The sequence below is a fragment of the Rhinatrema bivittatum genome, chromosome 2 (assembly GCF_901001135.1).
Source record: "Rhinatrema bivittatum chromosome 2, aRhiBiv1.1, whole genome shotgun sequence".
Lineage (NCBI taxonomy): Eukaryota > Metazoa > Chordata > Amphibia > Gymnophiona > Rhinatrematidae > Rhinatrema > Rhinatrema bivittatum.
In genome coordinates, this window is record NC_042616.1 from 357581501 (window position 1) to 357595688 (window position 14188).

The 14188-nt window shown below is 43.6% G+C and overlaps 1 protein-coding gene across 1 annotated transcript in view; it reads left to right on the forward strand.

Moving 5' to 3' along the window:
- Window positions 1-14188, forward strand: part of SLC6A19 (solute carrier family 6 member 19) — a 177006-nt gene that overhangs the window by 133892 nt on the left and 28926 nt on the right. The window contains 4 exon segments of the mRNA XM_029589926.1: window positions 3359-3515; window positions 7271-7475; window positions 7634-7793; window positions 10082-10244. Of these exon segments, the coding sequence (XP_029445786.1) occupies window positions 3359-3515; window positions 7271-7475; window positions 7634-7793; window positions 10082-10244 (685 nt within the window).

Genomic DNA, 14188 nt, shown 5'->3' on the forward strand with positions numbered 1-14188 from the left:
AAGGGCGACCAAAAAGGTTGAGGGTCTACATAAAATAATTTATGAGGAGAGATTGAAGAACCTATATATGTATACCCTGGAGGAGAACAGGAACAGGGGTGATATGATACAGACTTTCAGATATGTGAAAGGTTTTAATGATCCATAGTCAACAACAAACCTTTTCCGTTGGAAGAAAATCAGTAGAGCTAAGGGTCACGATTTGAAACTCCAGGGAGGAAGACTTAGAACCAATGTCAGGAAGTATTTCTTCACGGAGAGGGTGGCAGATGCCTGGAATGCCCTTCCGGAAGAAATAGTGAAGACTAAAACTGTGAAGGAATTCAAAGGGGCATGGGATAAACACTGTGGATCCATAAAGGTTAGAGGATGGGAATGAAGAGAAGAGCCATGGGGGTGGCTTGCTGGAATGGTGATGGCTACTATCTGGTGGTTACTACCCTTACTCAATAAGCCTTCACATGGTTAATGCAACTCCAATATTGCTCTCTGCTTCAATGGTAAGGGGAAATGTGGAAAAGAGGATTTGCATTCAGACAACAACCAACAAGGACTGAACTACACAGTCTGGGTAAACAAAAAAGTGTGGGGGTAGCTTGCTTATTCTGGTAGTTACTACCCTAAACCAATTAAGCCTGATACTTCAATTTGAATGCATATACAGTGTGCTCTCTGCTTCAACGGCAGAGGGAAATGTGGAAAAGAGGATTTACATTTAGACAACATCCAACAAGGCATTGATCTGTGCAGTCTGGGTAAACAAGCATCGGGGTAACTTGCTTGATGCGGCGGTTAACCATTAAACCTTATGATTTACCATTGATGTAACTCCAACATTACTCTCTGCATCAATGGCAGGGGGTGGCAGGAAATTCAAATCAAACAGTTACCAACAAGGGCCCTGAACTTGGTGGTCGGTGAAACAGATAAGTATGGGAAAATAAGTGTGGGAGCTTGCTGGGCAGACTGGATGGGCCGTTTGGTCTTTTTCTGCCGTCATTTCTATGTTTCTATGTTTAGAGCTAAATGAGCTGGAGGAGCTACTCATATCACTGGAAGATCCAGAGCTCAATCACCTACTACTTTTATGCTTGTATTTCTTTTTTGCTCTTTTCTGATTGATGCCAAAGTAACTGTACCCTCACTTGACCCAGTCTCTGCCCCAGAACTCAACTCACCATTCGCTGAAGCTGACATCAGCTGTGGTTTAGGCACCTGCTGCACTGAGACATCCCACCATAGGGTATTCCCCAAAGTAAGGGCCAAAAGCTGCTGCTGCAGCTGTGAGGCCTGGACAAAGAGTGTTGGGTTCCCACGCCTATAGGAGAAGAATGAGATTGCAATGGTCCCAGGCCAAGGTACTGCTAATTGTAAGCCCACTTGTCCCTAAACCACTACCTGTGGCAGTGCCACTGGATATTTACAAACACTGCAACAGTTTGGCCTGACTCTCATATATCCTGAGTGAACCACCATCCGAACCTCTATGAAGAGGCTCTGCACCTTGGCCCCTACCTCTACCTTTGACCCAACTTAGAGCAGTTGCTTAGTTCTCCTGATCTACCACCCTGTCTTGGTCCTCCACCAAAAAGGGTCCTTGCCCCCAAGTACCATTTCTGTCTCAGCTCCCTTATGACTCTTATGAGTCTCCCTGACAGTTCCTAAGTCTGCCCTGTGTGTCTGTCTTGCTGATGACACAAGCTGCTTCAGTGGTGCCTTATTGTCTCGACCTAGCATTCCTAGCAGGGTCTGCAATACCACTGGCCACAGCAGTGATCCAATGGAAAATGTGATGGGCTGCTAGCAGTCTGGGTCAATGGGGCATTATACTTGGGCCTTGACACCTTCCTTTGCCCTAGTCAAATGAATATGCATTATCTGTTTAAGAAAAAAGCAGGAGGAAATCATTTCAGTTTTTGTTCTTTTTATCATTTATTTATTTTAAAAGGAACCAATGGGCAGCAGTAGAAACAGCTTGCAGGAGAGGAAAACCGAGCAGGACTCTCAGTAGCAGAATCATAGAACTTGTAATTGAGCGCATTTTTTAACATTCTGCATGCGCAGAGAAAGCTAGCTAAATCCTGGTAGGGAAGGCAAGAGAAAAGCCAAAGCCCATATGACTGGTTCCTCTCTCCTGTACCCTGCCCACGCCGGGTTCCTGATCATCAGGAATATGGACCATTGATGATGGGGGCTGGCCCCTGGAGTGGCTAAATAGTCCAGCAGAGCAGCATGAGGGCTAGTAGGTCCAGTGTCTACCCCCCCCCCCCCCCCCCAACCCTCTGCCATCCTGGGAGTGTGCTGCTATGCAGGCCCAAAACCCATATGCAGGTTTGGCTGGGCTGGCAGCAAAGGGGCTGAGTTAACTGGATGCTGTCACTACTTCTCCCACTCAGCCCCTTCCTTCCTGCATACCTGCACTGTCATAGGCTGGCTCTGCAAGAGTGCTTTGGTTACCTGCAGCATCCATGCAAGTAGCCTGGCCCCATGCATATATGTGAATAAAAGTCTTCCTTTCTTCCCCATTTCTCCATTTTTTTCAGATTCCTCTCTATTTCTCTCTGCCTTTCTTCCTCACTGCCTATTCATTGTTTTTACATCTTCTTTTCTCCACCTACCTTTCCTATTCATCCTTCATTCACTTCCAGGCCTATCATTTAGATCAAAGGCAGACTGACAGCACTGGGACTACATAGTGAAAGCACATGCTCTTGGTTCCTGCAGATGATCCTCCTCACTTTTCTCAGCGTATGGTGCTTCTCTAATCAGGAAGCACATGAGAGGGAGGGAGGAGCAGCAAAAGGAGCTGGGAACAGGGATACACATTCTTCATTTCTCCCCCTACTAATGCTCTACCACTGTTGTAACCATAGTTGCCCCAAGGTGATAGAGAAAATAATTGTCTTTGGAGGCCAGTGGGATGATCTCCATAAAGCTATAGTTGGTTCTCCCTTCCCCAGGATTGAAGTGAAGCAAAGAAAGGTTCTAGCCCATTACATCAAAATATGCCAGAGGCAGAATTTTGACAATTCTGATCCAAAGTCACAACAAAACAATTTTAAAAAACTGTATTGGGGCTTCATTATTTAATCTCAATTTTCCCTTATTTATTGTTTATGTTGTTTCAAATTGCAATTGTCAAAACCCTCTAAAAATAGGAAAATCCCAGAGTCTGGACTGGATTTGTATCTGCTACAATTTTTGCACTGATCTCCACCTTATTTTAGGAGGTATTGAAATGTGTTATTAAACAAAATTCCTTTTTTTCATTAGTAAAACACAATGCAATTAGTAAATTATTTAAAGTCATCATAAATCATTGAGTTCCACGGCTTTACAAAAACAATTTTTTTTCCAGAAATATCCTTGCATTGACAAATGCCTTCGATTTGGCAGAAGGTAATGCAACCCAGGAGAACTATAACGATATACTGGCCATTTGCAATTCATCAGATTCTGCTTTGGTGGATTCACTTAACCTTCAGACATGTAATCTGGAAGCTTTCTTAAGTGATGTAAGTTAAAAGCATGGACATAATCTTTAAAATCCTGTTTATTTATATAGAGGTAAATATTAAAAGGGGTGTGTTTTATGGTAATAGGCAGTTTAGTGCAATTTGTGCTAATACCTATGTGAAGTGCCAGAATTGTTGTAGTTCCTACATACAACTGCTGGGGGGACCATGTTTAGAAGTTTTAAGCTTCTGGAGAGCCAGCCTAGCTGTCAGGGCCCTCCTGGGGGGGGGAGGGAGGGAGAGAGAGAGAGTACCTAGCCATAATGCCCTCATACTAGGTAGGTATTTATATCTCTATAGGAGGCCCACCTAGTCACTCGAGGTGAGGTTTAGGTATTAGTGTAGGGTTTAGGGACCATTTTGACATTCAAAGTGAGATGTACGAACAAAATAGTGCTCTCTTATGAAGATTTGATGACCTTCTGAGTGAGGAAACTCACCCAAAGATGAGATTTATGCAATGTTCTCTCAATCTAGCTTGATGCTACCCAGGTAGAGAGTCCATCACTACACTGATACTAAAATCTCACTTCGAGTGACTAGGTGGGCCTCCTGTAGAGATATAAATACCTACCTAGTATGAGGGCATGGCCCTGACAGCTAGGCTGGCTCTCTTGAAGCTTAAAACTAATAAAAATGCCATTTGCAAAAACATCGCCCCGTCGGGGCTCTGCGTCTTCGGCTGCCTCGGCCCCACCCCTAGGCGTGCACGTGGCCGACGTCCATCCATTTAAAGGGCCCAGCGTAGGAAACCAATCTCGGATGCCACCCGATGATGTCACCTGAGGGGACTACTTAAGGCGAGCCTTTTCTCCCAGAGCCTCCAAGATTAAAATGAAATCTATCCTGGACAGTGTTCTATGTGCTCTAGAAAGATGTGTATAATCTGTATCAGAGGGTTTTAAAAGTCTCCAAACATCAAGTATCTCCAAACATCAAGGGTGGCTCAAGGTAATCTGCTGCATGAAGCGAAGGATGAAATAATGCTGCTCCTCCCTCGCTCAAGGTGTGATGCAGATGAACTCAATAAGAGGGATGAGGGGAAGGGGAGGGGGATCCCCCTTGTAGTCTGGCCCTTTTAATGATTTCTAATGCTAGGAAAGGTTGTCCCAGAGAAATGGCAGATAGTGTCAGATAGAGTTTCAGTAATAATATTTCCAGGAAGCTAGCTATCCTGCCACACTAATAGGAATCTTATCACTTGTGTCTCACCTTTCCCCAGCAACTGCTCCCTGAGGATGTAGAAGACCGGTAAATGATGGGAGTCTGTGTGTGGCACACTCATAGAGCCAGTGCAAGGGTTTTAGATGCCCTTCCCACACAATTAAAAATTATGCATTTTTTTCCATTTTAAAATTGCTTCCCCAGCCTAAAAAGGGAGATTGTATATGGAAAAGGGACATTCAAAGTACAGTCTTCTGAGGTAAAAAAACATCACTTACATGCAGTGCATACAAATGTATATTATATTTATAGGCATTGCAAAAAAGAAACTTGGATTCCATATGGTATTAGATCTATCATAAAGCACACTGGGATTGGTCTTGGTCCACCAAAAAGCCATGAATAAACTGAACTGTTGCGCTCGGGGGTGGACCTGATAGGGATCAGGAGGGAACTGCCCCCAGGGAGCGGAGCACTGGAGGAGACAGAGGCTAGGATGAACTTCACCACTGGAAGCCTGAGATCCTCCCAGGAGGAGCCCGTAGGGACTGGGCTGCTTGGACATAGGTGGGCCTCGCAGGATCTCCTGGGAGATTAGAAGTCCAGCGTGCCCACAGACATAGGGAGAGCGAGGTCATGTTCGAAGCTAGATGGAGGAAGGAGGACCAGAACAGCATAGGCGATGACAAGGCAAGGAACAGAGCCAGAATCTAGGGATGAGGTCAGGCGAGCAAGGGTCAGAGTCCAGAGGCCAGTCCGTGGAATGGTCAACAAGGCAGGCAGGCAGGCAGGTCAAGGAATAAGCTGAGGTCTTGAGGCAGGCGGCAGGCAGGCAGGCAGGTCAAGGAACAAGCTGAGGTCTTGAGGCAGGTGGCAGGCAGGCAGGTCAAGGAACATGCTGAGGTCAGTACCAGTTAAAAAGTCCAGAGGTACTACCTGGGGAGACATACAGACGAACACAGGAACAAGACGAGCAGGAACTAGGATGCAGGAACAAGGCAGGAACAGAACTGGAACAGAAGGATCCTGGAAGGAGACTTGGAACAAGACAAGCGCAGGAACAAACGCAGAGGCAATCTCGCAAACAAGTTGACCCGATTGCCAAGGAAAGGAAGCACTCTCAGGGACTTCCTTATATCAGGGGATCAATCAAACTAATCAATCAAACTAATAAGGATTTTAAAAAATCCTTTGCTCTCCATACCTGGGAAATTTAGATTTCTAGTTACACATATTATCAAAGATTGGAGAAGAGTTCACAAACTTTAAACTTTCTCTCTCTCTCACACACACACACACACACACACACACTCACAGGTAGTCTATCTCTCTCACACACATACACACACAGGCAGTCAATTTTTCACACACAGAGGCAGTTACTCTCTCTCACACAGAAGCACTGTCTCACATACAGTCTCTCCCATACACAGGCACCCTCGCAAGCACTTACACAAACACACACATACTCTAGACTTCTCACTCATCTTCAGCTTCCAGTTGCAAGGAAATACCTGCAGCCCTCAGGGCTTCTTCTTTAGTTGCCAGCTGCAGAGGAAATGCTGATGGCCCTGCAGGGCCTGTTCTCCTGTAGTGGGGGGGGGGGGGTGTCTTCCTGTTGCTGGGATATACCTATCCAGCTTTTAGGATAGCTGGGTATATTCAGCGGCACTGCTGCACTACTGAATATCCCGGTTAAGTTAGCCGGATAGGTGTATCTGGCTAACTTAACTAGCAACTCAGCGGCTGAATATGGATCACATATATTTTTAGAACATAGGAAGAGAAAGTATGTATGTTCCTACATTACAGATTTGCACATATACTGAAACATAGGCACATACTTACATGGCAGAAATATACAGAATATTGTAAACTGTGTGGCTCCCACTACAGAATTTATATAATACTAGGATAAACCTCTATGCACCCAATTACACATGCAAATGATGTTCCACAGTTTTGAAAATTGGGTTCTGTATGATTTTGTTTTAAAATTCTTCCATTTTATTTTATTCCTTTATTTTTAATTGATGATTAATAAAGAATGTTGTAATTGGTTTGTGATTTTGTGGGTGGTTGTATGTATGCCTTTTATTGTTTTTATATGTCCCCTCTAAATACATCAATTGCCTGAAGTCCTTGGAGTCTGGCATTTCATAAATGTAAGATATAAATAAACTGAACTGAACATTTTTTCTGTGCATACCCCTAATGCAAATTTACAGTATTCTTGTCAGTTATTGTCACCATTAAACTGTGCAGATACAGAATCTCAGGTTTCTATTTGACTATTTTCCCAACTAGAGAAAAGTTGTTGAAGTGTTTGTGGAATATTTGTCAAAGAAACTACTGGTGAATCATGAAAAATAGTTTCTCAGGAAATAATGCACACTTAAAACTACTGTTTATACATTTTGCAAAAGTTCATATTTTCTAAAACCGTATTTTTGGTAATTAAGCAAACTTGAATCTAAATATAACAGCAATCACACTGATGAACTTCACTTTAACCTCAATCCTAGTCCGCAGGTTGCCAAGGCAGCATTGTAAACTACTAACAATGTTCCTATGTATAATTTACTCTGCAGGGTGTAGAGGGAACAGGCTTGGCATTCATTGTCTTCACAGAAGCTATAACAAAAATGCCTATTGCACCACTCTGGTCTGTCCTTTTCTTCATCATGTTGTTCTGCTTGGGCTTGTCATCTATGTTCGGCAACATGGAAGGTGTTCTTGTACCATTGCAAGATCTTAAAATTATGCCCAAATCATGGCCTAAGGAGCTCATCACAGGTATTATCACACTTCCATATTTATAGAACTATCAACATCTCAATTCACAAATCCCACACACTTGCTAGACCTGAATGTGCAATCTTGGAATATAAAAGTCTTTTTTTTTCATTGCTGGTGCTTGAGATAATACATTTGACTTTTTTGTTTACTTCTAGGCTTAATATGTGGAGGATCTTTCTTGATTGCATTAATTTTTGTGCAGAATTCCGGAAACTACTGGCTGGCACTGTTTGACAATTTTGCTGGATCCATTCCCTTACTCATAATCGCTTTTTGTGAGATGTTTTCTGTTGTATACATTTATGGAGTAGACAGGTATGAGATGAAGAGGCAACCTTGCCATAATCATTACCAGCAAGCTTAGAAGCCAAACAGTATATTCATCTAACTGCTCTTACTGAAGGCTGAATCCAAGTGAAATGGATTGTAATCACACAAATCTGTTTTTAGTCTTCCAAATATTGTTCTTTTATTCAGAATGTAAATGGCAGCACAAATTAGGAGGTCAACTTTCAAATGCTATTTTGAGGAACAGTTAGGGGGACATTTTTGTAACTGCTCACTTTGGTGTAAAGACTGTGGTTGCCTGCAACACCAGCATTCTGAGCGAAAATACGCACATACTTTCCCTTTCCAAATTATCCCAGAAAAACTACCTGCTCAGAATTATACCTGCTAATTTGTAAACAGATGGCTTTCAGGGAAAAACATGTTCATACTTTTCAAAATGTAAAACTATTTGTACAATTCCAAGCCTCACCCCAACCTTACCCACAACAAGTTCTCTTCAAACTGTGAGTAAACAGTACAAGTACACAGGCCCAGTGTGTAAAAGCCCATTTTCATGAGCAATGCACTGCTTTACCCACTGTAGTGGCTTTGAAAATTACCTTCTTAGGGAACATGTGGTAAAAAAAAACATTTATGCATTAAGGGCACGCAGAAATTGATTTGATTAAGTGAATCTTATTTTTATAGGAAATGATTAAAGATTTGGTAACTAAACATTTAACCAAAATGGGCAGATTGTGACTCATAAAACTATGGTTAACTGTCAGTAAGACTGTAAGCAAAAATTGGCAGCACAAGGAAACTATCTGAAGAGACTAAAGCGACCAAGAATGTTTACTAAGGAAAACCATGAGGTTCATATTCAAAAGCCATTTAGGGGGTCATTTTCCAGACGTATCGCACGCAATAAGGGACGTTTTGCACGCGAAAAGTCCTTTATCGAGTGCGATTCCAAGATGGGGGCGGAGTCGGCCCCGGAAGAGGAGGAGTCGGGGCGTCACCGGGGCCGACTCTGCCGCGGACAACGAAAAGGTAAGGGCCTTTTCGCGTCCTATTTCACGCCTAATAGCTACACCTTCTGTGGTGGCGCTATTGAGTGCGAAACCGGCAGCGATTGCACCGCGGCGGTGCGATCGCTGCCGGCTAGCGCAGGACCACCCCCCTTTTCGGCCCCCCGCCCCTCATTACCTAAAGTATCGCAGGCCTGCGATACTTTAGAAAATGAGGCCCTTAGATAGATAACTCAAAAGTTATCCATATAAATTGAAAATGTGGCATATTCAGTCACTTATCCAGCTAAATTATAACTGGATAAGTAGTTATCCAGCTATAATTTAGCCAGATTAAAAAAGGGGTGTTCAGGGGTATATCCAGCTAAGTTAGCCGGCTAAGGAGGTCATTTTCTAACGCTTATTGCACACGAAAAGTCCCTTTTCATGTGCAATAGCTTGCTAGGGGAGGAGTCAGGGCAGAGTCGGGGCGGACTCCACGATGGCTTCACTGGCGGCGATAAGGTAAGCTATGTTATCGTCGCCAGTAGTGCGCCCAATAGCGCCACCTTTCATGGTGGTGCTATTGCGTGCGAAAGCTGGCAGCGATAACACCGCAGTGGTGCGATGGCTGCCGGCTTTCGCAGGTCTGCCCCCTACTTCTCCCCCCCCTCCCCCTCTTTTCGCTGGATTCACCATTCTGCATTAGAATTCTGCGTTAGAATGGTGAATCCAGGTCTAAGTATATCTAGCTAAGGGGGTCATTTATCAAATGCTTATTGCACGCGATACGGAAGGGCCTTTTTGCATGTGATATCATGCAAATTAGGGGAGGGGAGGAGTCAGGGCAGAAAGGGGTGGAGTCTGCGGTGTTTTCGCTGCCAGCGATAATGTTACTAACATTATCGTTGGCAGTAGCACGCCAAATTGCACCACCTTTCATGGTGGTGCTATTCGCTGCGAAAGCCGGCAGCCGGCGCACCACGGCCACCGAAATCGCACCGCCGTGGTACGAAGGCTACGGGCTTTTGCAGGCCAGTAGCTCCCCCCCTCGCTCCCTAACCCCTGTTTTTGCAGGATTCATCATTCTGCAAAGAATGGTGAATCCAGGCCTAAGTTAGCCAGATAACTTGTCCACTAAACGCCTTACTGAATATGGACCCCTGCATGTCATTTTCATATGAGTTCTAAGAGGAGTGGAGTATTATTTTTTTAATTGGTTTTACAGTTAACTTCCATAGTATTTTATAGTTATTTTTGAAAATAAAGTAATATGTTTATTCTAGAACAGAATATTTTACTAATTATCTACCTTTATCCTAGATTCAATGATGACATCAAATTCATGATTGGCCACAAACCAAATATTTTCTGGCAAGCTACATGGAGAGTCATCAGCCCACTTATAATGTTAGCGATATTTCTCTTTTACTTTGTGGTTAAAGTCAACCAAGAACTATTCTATGGGGCATGGAATCCACAATATGTGAGTACAAAAGTCAAACTTTCTTCTTTCTGTTCCTGGAATATCACTTTCCAATCCACAAGAGAGATCATATCTGTTCAGTTGTGAATATTTTGCAAACAGAAATGGACAAATGCATGACCTACTTCACTTAAATTAAAAAAAAAAAAAAAAAAAGATGTGCCTCTTTTGTACCATGTAGCATTTCCAAAACCCACACAGTCTAAATTAAAAAGATTACTTCTAAGTTAATAACAAAAATGCAGACAAATGCAAAAAGAACAATAGAGAAATCCCTCTCCTTTACAACTCTCTCCCTCCTTCCACTAGCTAGGCAATGTATTACCTCCAATTTACCTGCTCTCACACAAGTCAAGAAGCACATTCTCTGGAGGAAGGGGGCAGCCACGTGAGTGAGAAGGCTTTCTCTTGAGCTTCTCTGGCTGTTTTTCTCAGAGGCCTAAGTGAATCATTAATGACAAATAAAGATTAAGAAACCTGACCAAACAAAACATATCTAAAGTAGTCTGGTTTGATAGCGAATATAAAAACCTAACATAAAAGATGAGGACATTTTTTAACCTGAACTACAGAGATTCTCTTGAAGAAGATTTACACAACACTGACAAACACATTCTGCAAGGATTATAACGCAACCCTTAAACAGAAAAAGAAACATGCACAAGAAAAGCTGTCTGAAATTAAAGAGGCCAGAGTTGATAATTCCTTCTGTATCAGGTAGAAAATATTTAAAATCCAAACCCAAAACCAAGCCAGTTTTAGCAATCAGTAAAAGAAAGATCTGGAATGGTTACTTCCAGCACCTCTATAAAGAGATCAGACCTGAAGGTCTTATACAAGATTTAAAACATATGCAAGAAAAACTAAACCTGCTGGAGAGTTAAAGATTACCATACACCTCCTGATACTTTATCCCAGGAAAGCATGTGGCACATTAGCGTACTAAACGTGTGCAAAAAAGATAGCATGGGTTTGATTCCTGGATTAGGTTTCTGCTCTCCAGGATGGCTGGGATTAAGGAAACTGCAGAGAATTTCACTTAATGGCCAGATTTTGGGTCTACATTACCTGAGTTCTGGAGGGAGCCATGGTTTGTGGCCTCTAATTGCGGAATGTTGTTACAATGACAGGGATGAGTTGGGAGTGGGATACACAAATAGAGGCAGATTCCAAATGACCTGCAGCAGAAGGCATCAGCAGGGGATAAAAGAGATACTCAAATATATCAACGTACAAGTTCAGGATTACTAGTAAAATTATTTAACCTGATTCTTCATTCTGGTCATATACCTGAGATATGGCCAGGAGTGTTAAATACATCAGTAGACAAACCACCACTAACCTAAATAATTATAGAGGCCTCTGTGCTAACAGCAATATTAGTGAACTATTCTTTTGTTTCTCAATAGTAGAGTACTACAGTTCCTAATGAACAGCAAAAGCCTGCATAGAAATCATATCAGATTCGGGTGCAGGAGGGAGGCAAGATGGCGGCATAGACGGAGGCTGTAGTCGCTAGTACTCCTTGCTTGTCCTGGACTTGAGTTTCTCTTTTAAGATAATGCCGCCAAAGCGTAAGGGGAAGGTGAGAGTTTTTCCCTCTCTACCCTTACAATCACCAATACAGCAGGAGATTACGCGATTTATGTCCTCACCTGCACTAAACCCGGGAACCAAGGATCCAGATCAATCGGGCGTTTTGGGAGGACAGCCCGATTTTACTGAGGAGGCTTCGCTGAGCCCAAATCTTAGACCACCACTGGCAGAGGACGGGAGAGCAATGCCCGGGAAACGCTACAGAAGAGGTTACTCCTTCCGGGTCATCAATGCTGACCCGAGCAGCCGGAGTGGGAGATCAAGCCACAGAGATGTCGAGTCAGAAGCCAGAAGAAGGGGATAGTGAGCTGGCCCTGAGCGATATCGTGACCGGAGGAATAGACCAGGCTGCTGGTGGTGAGTCCTTGGACATTCTAACTCGACCTGCCGTGGTCACGTTAGAGTTAATGTGGGACCTAATGGCTGAAATGTCTACAAATATTAAAGAGACTTGAGCAAAAAATGGATAGCAATAGTGGGAAAAGCCAACAGATATTCTGCTAATACAAAAGTCCATTAAAAAATCAGAGGAGAGGATTAAGGTGCTTGAAGAGACAGAGAAGAAGGAATATGGAATTTCATCCCAGCGGTGGTAAAAGACAGAGCTCTTCTAGCAAGACGTATAGAGAACTTTGAGAATAACTCTAAGCGCTTGAATTTATGTCTCCTAAATTTTCCTAGAGTTGTGGGGGAAGTACCCTCGGGAACTTTCCTCAAGTTTCTTAAAGAAGTATTAGGTTTTGAAGAAAATTATTTGCCTAATGTTAATGTTTGTTATTTCCTGCCAAAAAGAATTTCAAATTTAAATACACCTGAATTACCTTTCCAGGGAAATCTCACAGAATTTCTAGAAAATTCTAATCAAGTGATAGATTGGGGCACCTTAATAGTTTCCTTTATAAGTTACTCTAACCTGAATAAGGTTATGAAGAAATATTTTTCAAAGTATCCCATTTTATTCTATGACAAACCTGTTAAGATTTTCCCAGATCTTGCTTTAAACAACTCAGCTGCGGAGAAAAGAGTTTTTGGCTCTCTGCCAAGAGGTTATATCTTTGGGCTATTCATTTACACTGAGGTTTCCGTGTAAATGTTTGCTAAAAAAGAATCAGGAAACTTTTGTATTTCTCATGTCCGAACATTTGAAAAGTTTCATTGAGCAAAGGAAAATAGTCACTTCATCCCCATTACCTAACTAAGAAAGTATATATATAGTGCAGGAAATTCTATGTTAAGCTTTTTCTTTGAGTTTTTACTTGGATTGTGACTCCCTAAGTTAACTTAAAGCCTCTCTCTAGTCTTATGGTGTTAGTACTATATTACTATTGATTATATAATAGGGATGTGAATCGTGTCCTCGATCGTCTTAACGATCGATTTCGGCTGGGAGGGGGAGGGAATCGTATTGTTGCCGTTTGGGGGGGTAAAATATCGTGAAAAATCGTTAAAAATCGTTAAAAATCGAAAAATCGAAAAACCGGCACATTAAAACCCCCTAAAACCCACCCCCGACCCTTTAAATTAAATCCCCCACCCTCCCGAAACCCCATCCCTCGCCGGAAACATCGTTAAAAATCGAAAAATCAAAAAATCGAAAAACCGGCACACTAAAACCCCCTAAAACCCACCCCCGACCCTTTAAATTAAATCCTCCACCCTCCCGAAACCCCCCCCAAATAACTTAAATAACCTGCGGGTCCAGCGGCGGTCCGGAACGGGCTCCTGCTCCTCAATCTTGTCGTCTTCAGCCGGCGCCATTTTCCAAAATGGCGCCGAAAAATGGCGGCGGCCATAGACGAAAAAGATTGGACGGCAGGAGGTCCTTCCGGACCCCCGCTGGACTTTTGGCAAGTCTCGTGGGGGTCAGGAGGCCCCCCACAAGCTGGCCAAAGTTCCTGGAAGTCCAGCGGGGGTCAGGGAGCGATTTCCCCGCCGCGAATCGTTTTCGTACGGAAAATGGCGCCGGCAGGAGATCGACTGCAGAGGTCGTTCAGCGAGGCGCCGGAACCCTCGCTGAACGACCTCCTGCAGTCGATCTCCTGCCGGCGCCATTTTCCGTACGAAAACGATTCGCGGCGGGAAATCGCTCCCTGACCCCCGCTGGACCTCCAGGAACTTTTGGCCAGCTTGTGGGGGGCCTCCTGACCCCCACGAGACTTGCCAAAAGTCCAGCGGGGGTCCGGAAGGACCTCCTGCCGTCCAATCTTTTTCGTCTATGGCGCCGCCATTTTTCGGCGCCATTTTGGAAAATGGCGCCGGCTGAAGACGACAAGATTCAGGAGCAGGAGCCCGTTCCGGACCGCTGCCGTTCCGGACCGCCGCTGGACCCGCAGGTTATTTAAGTTATT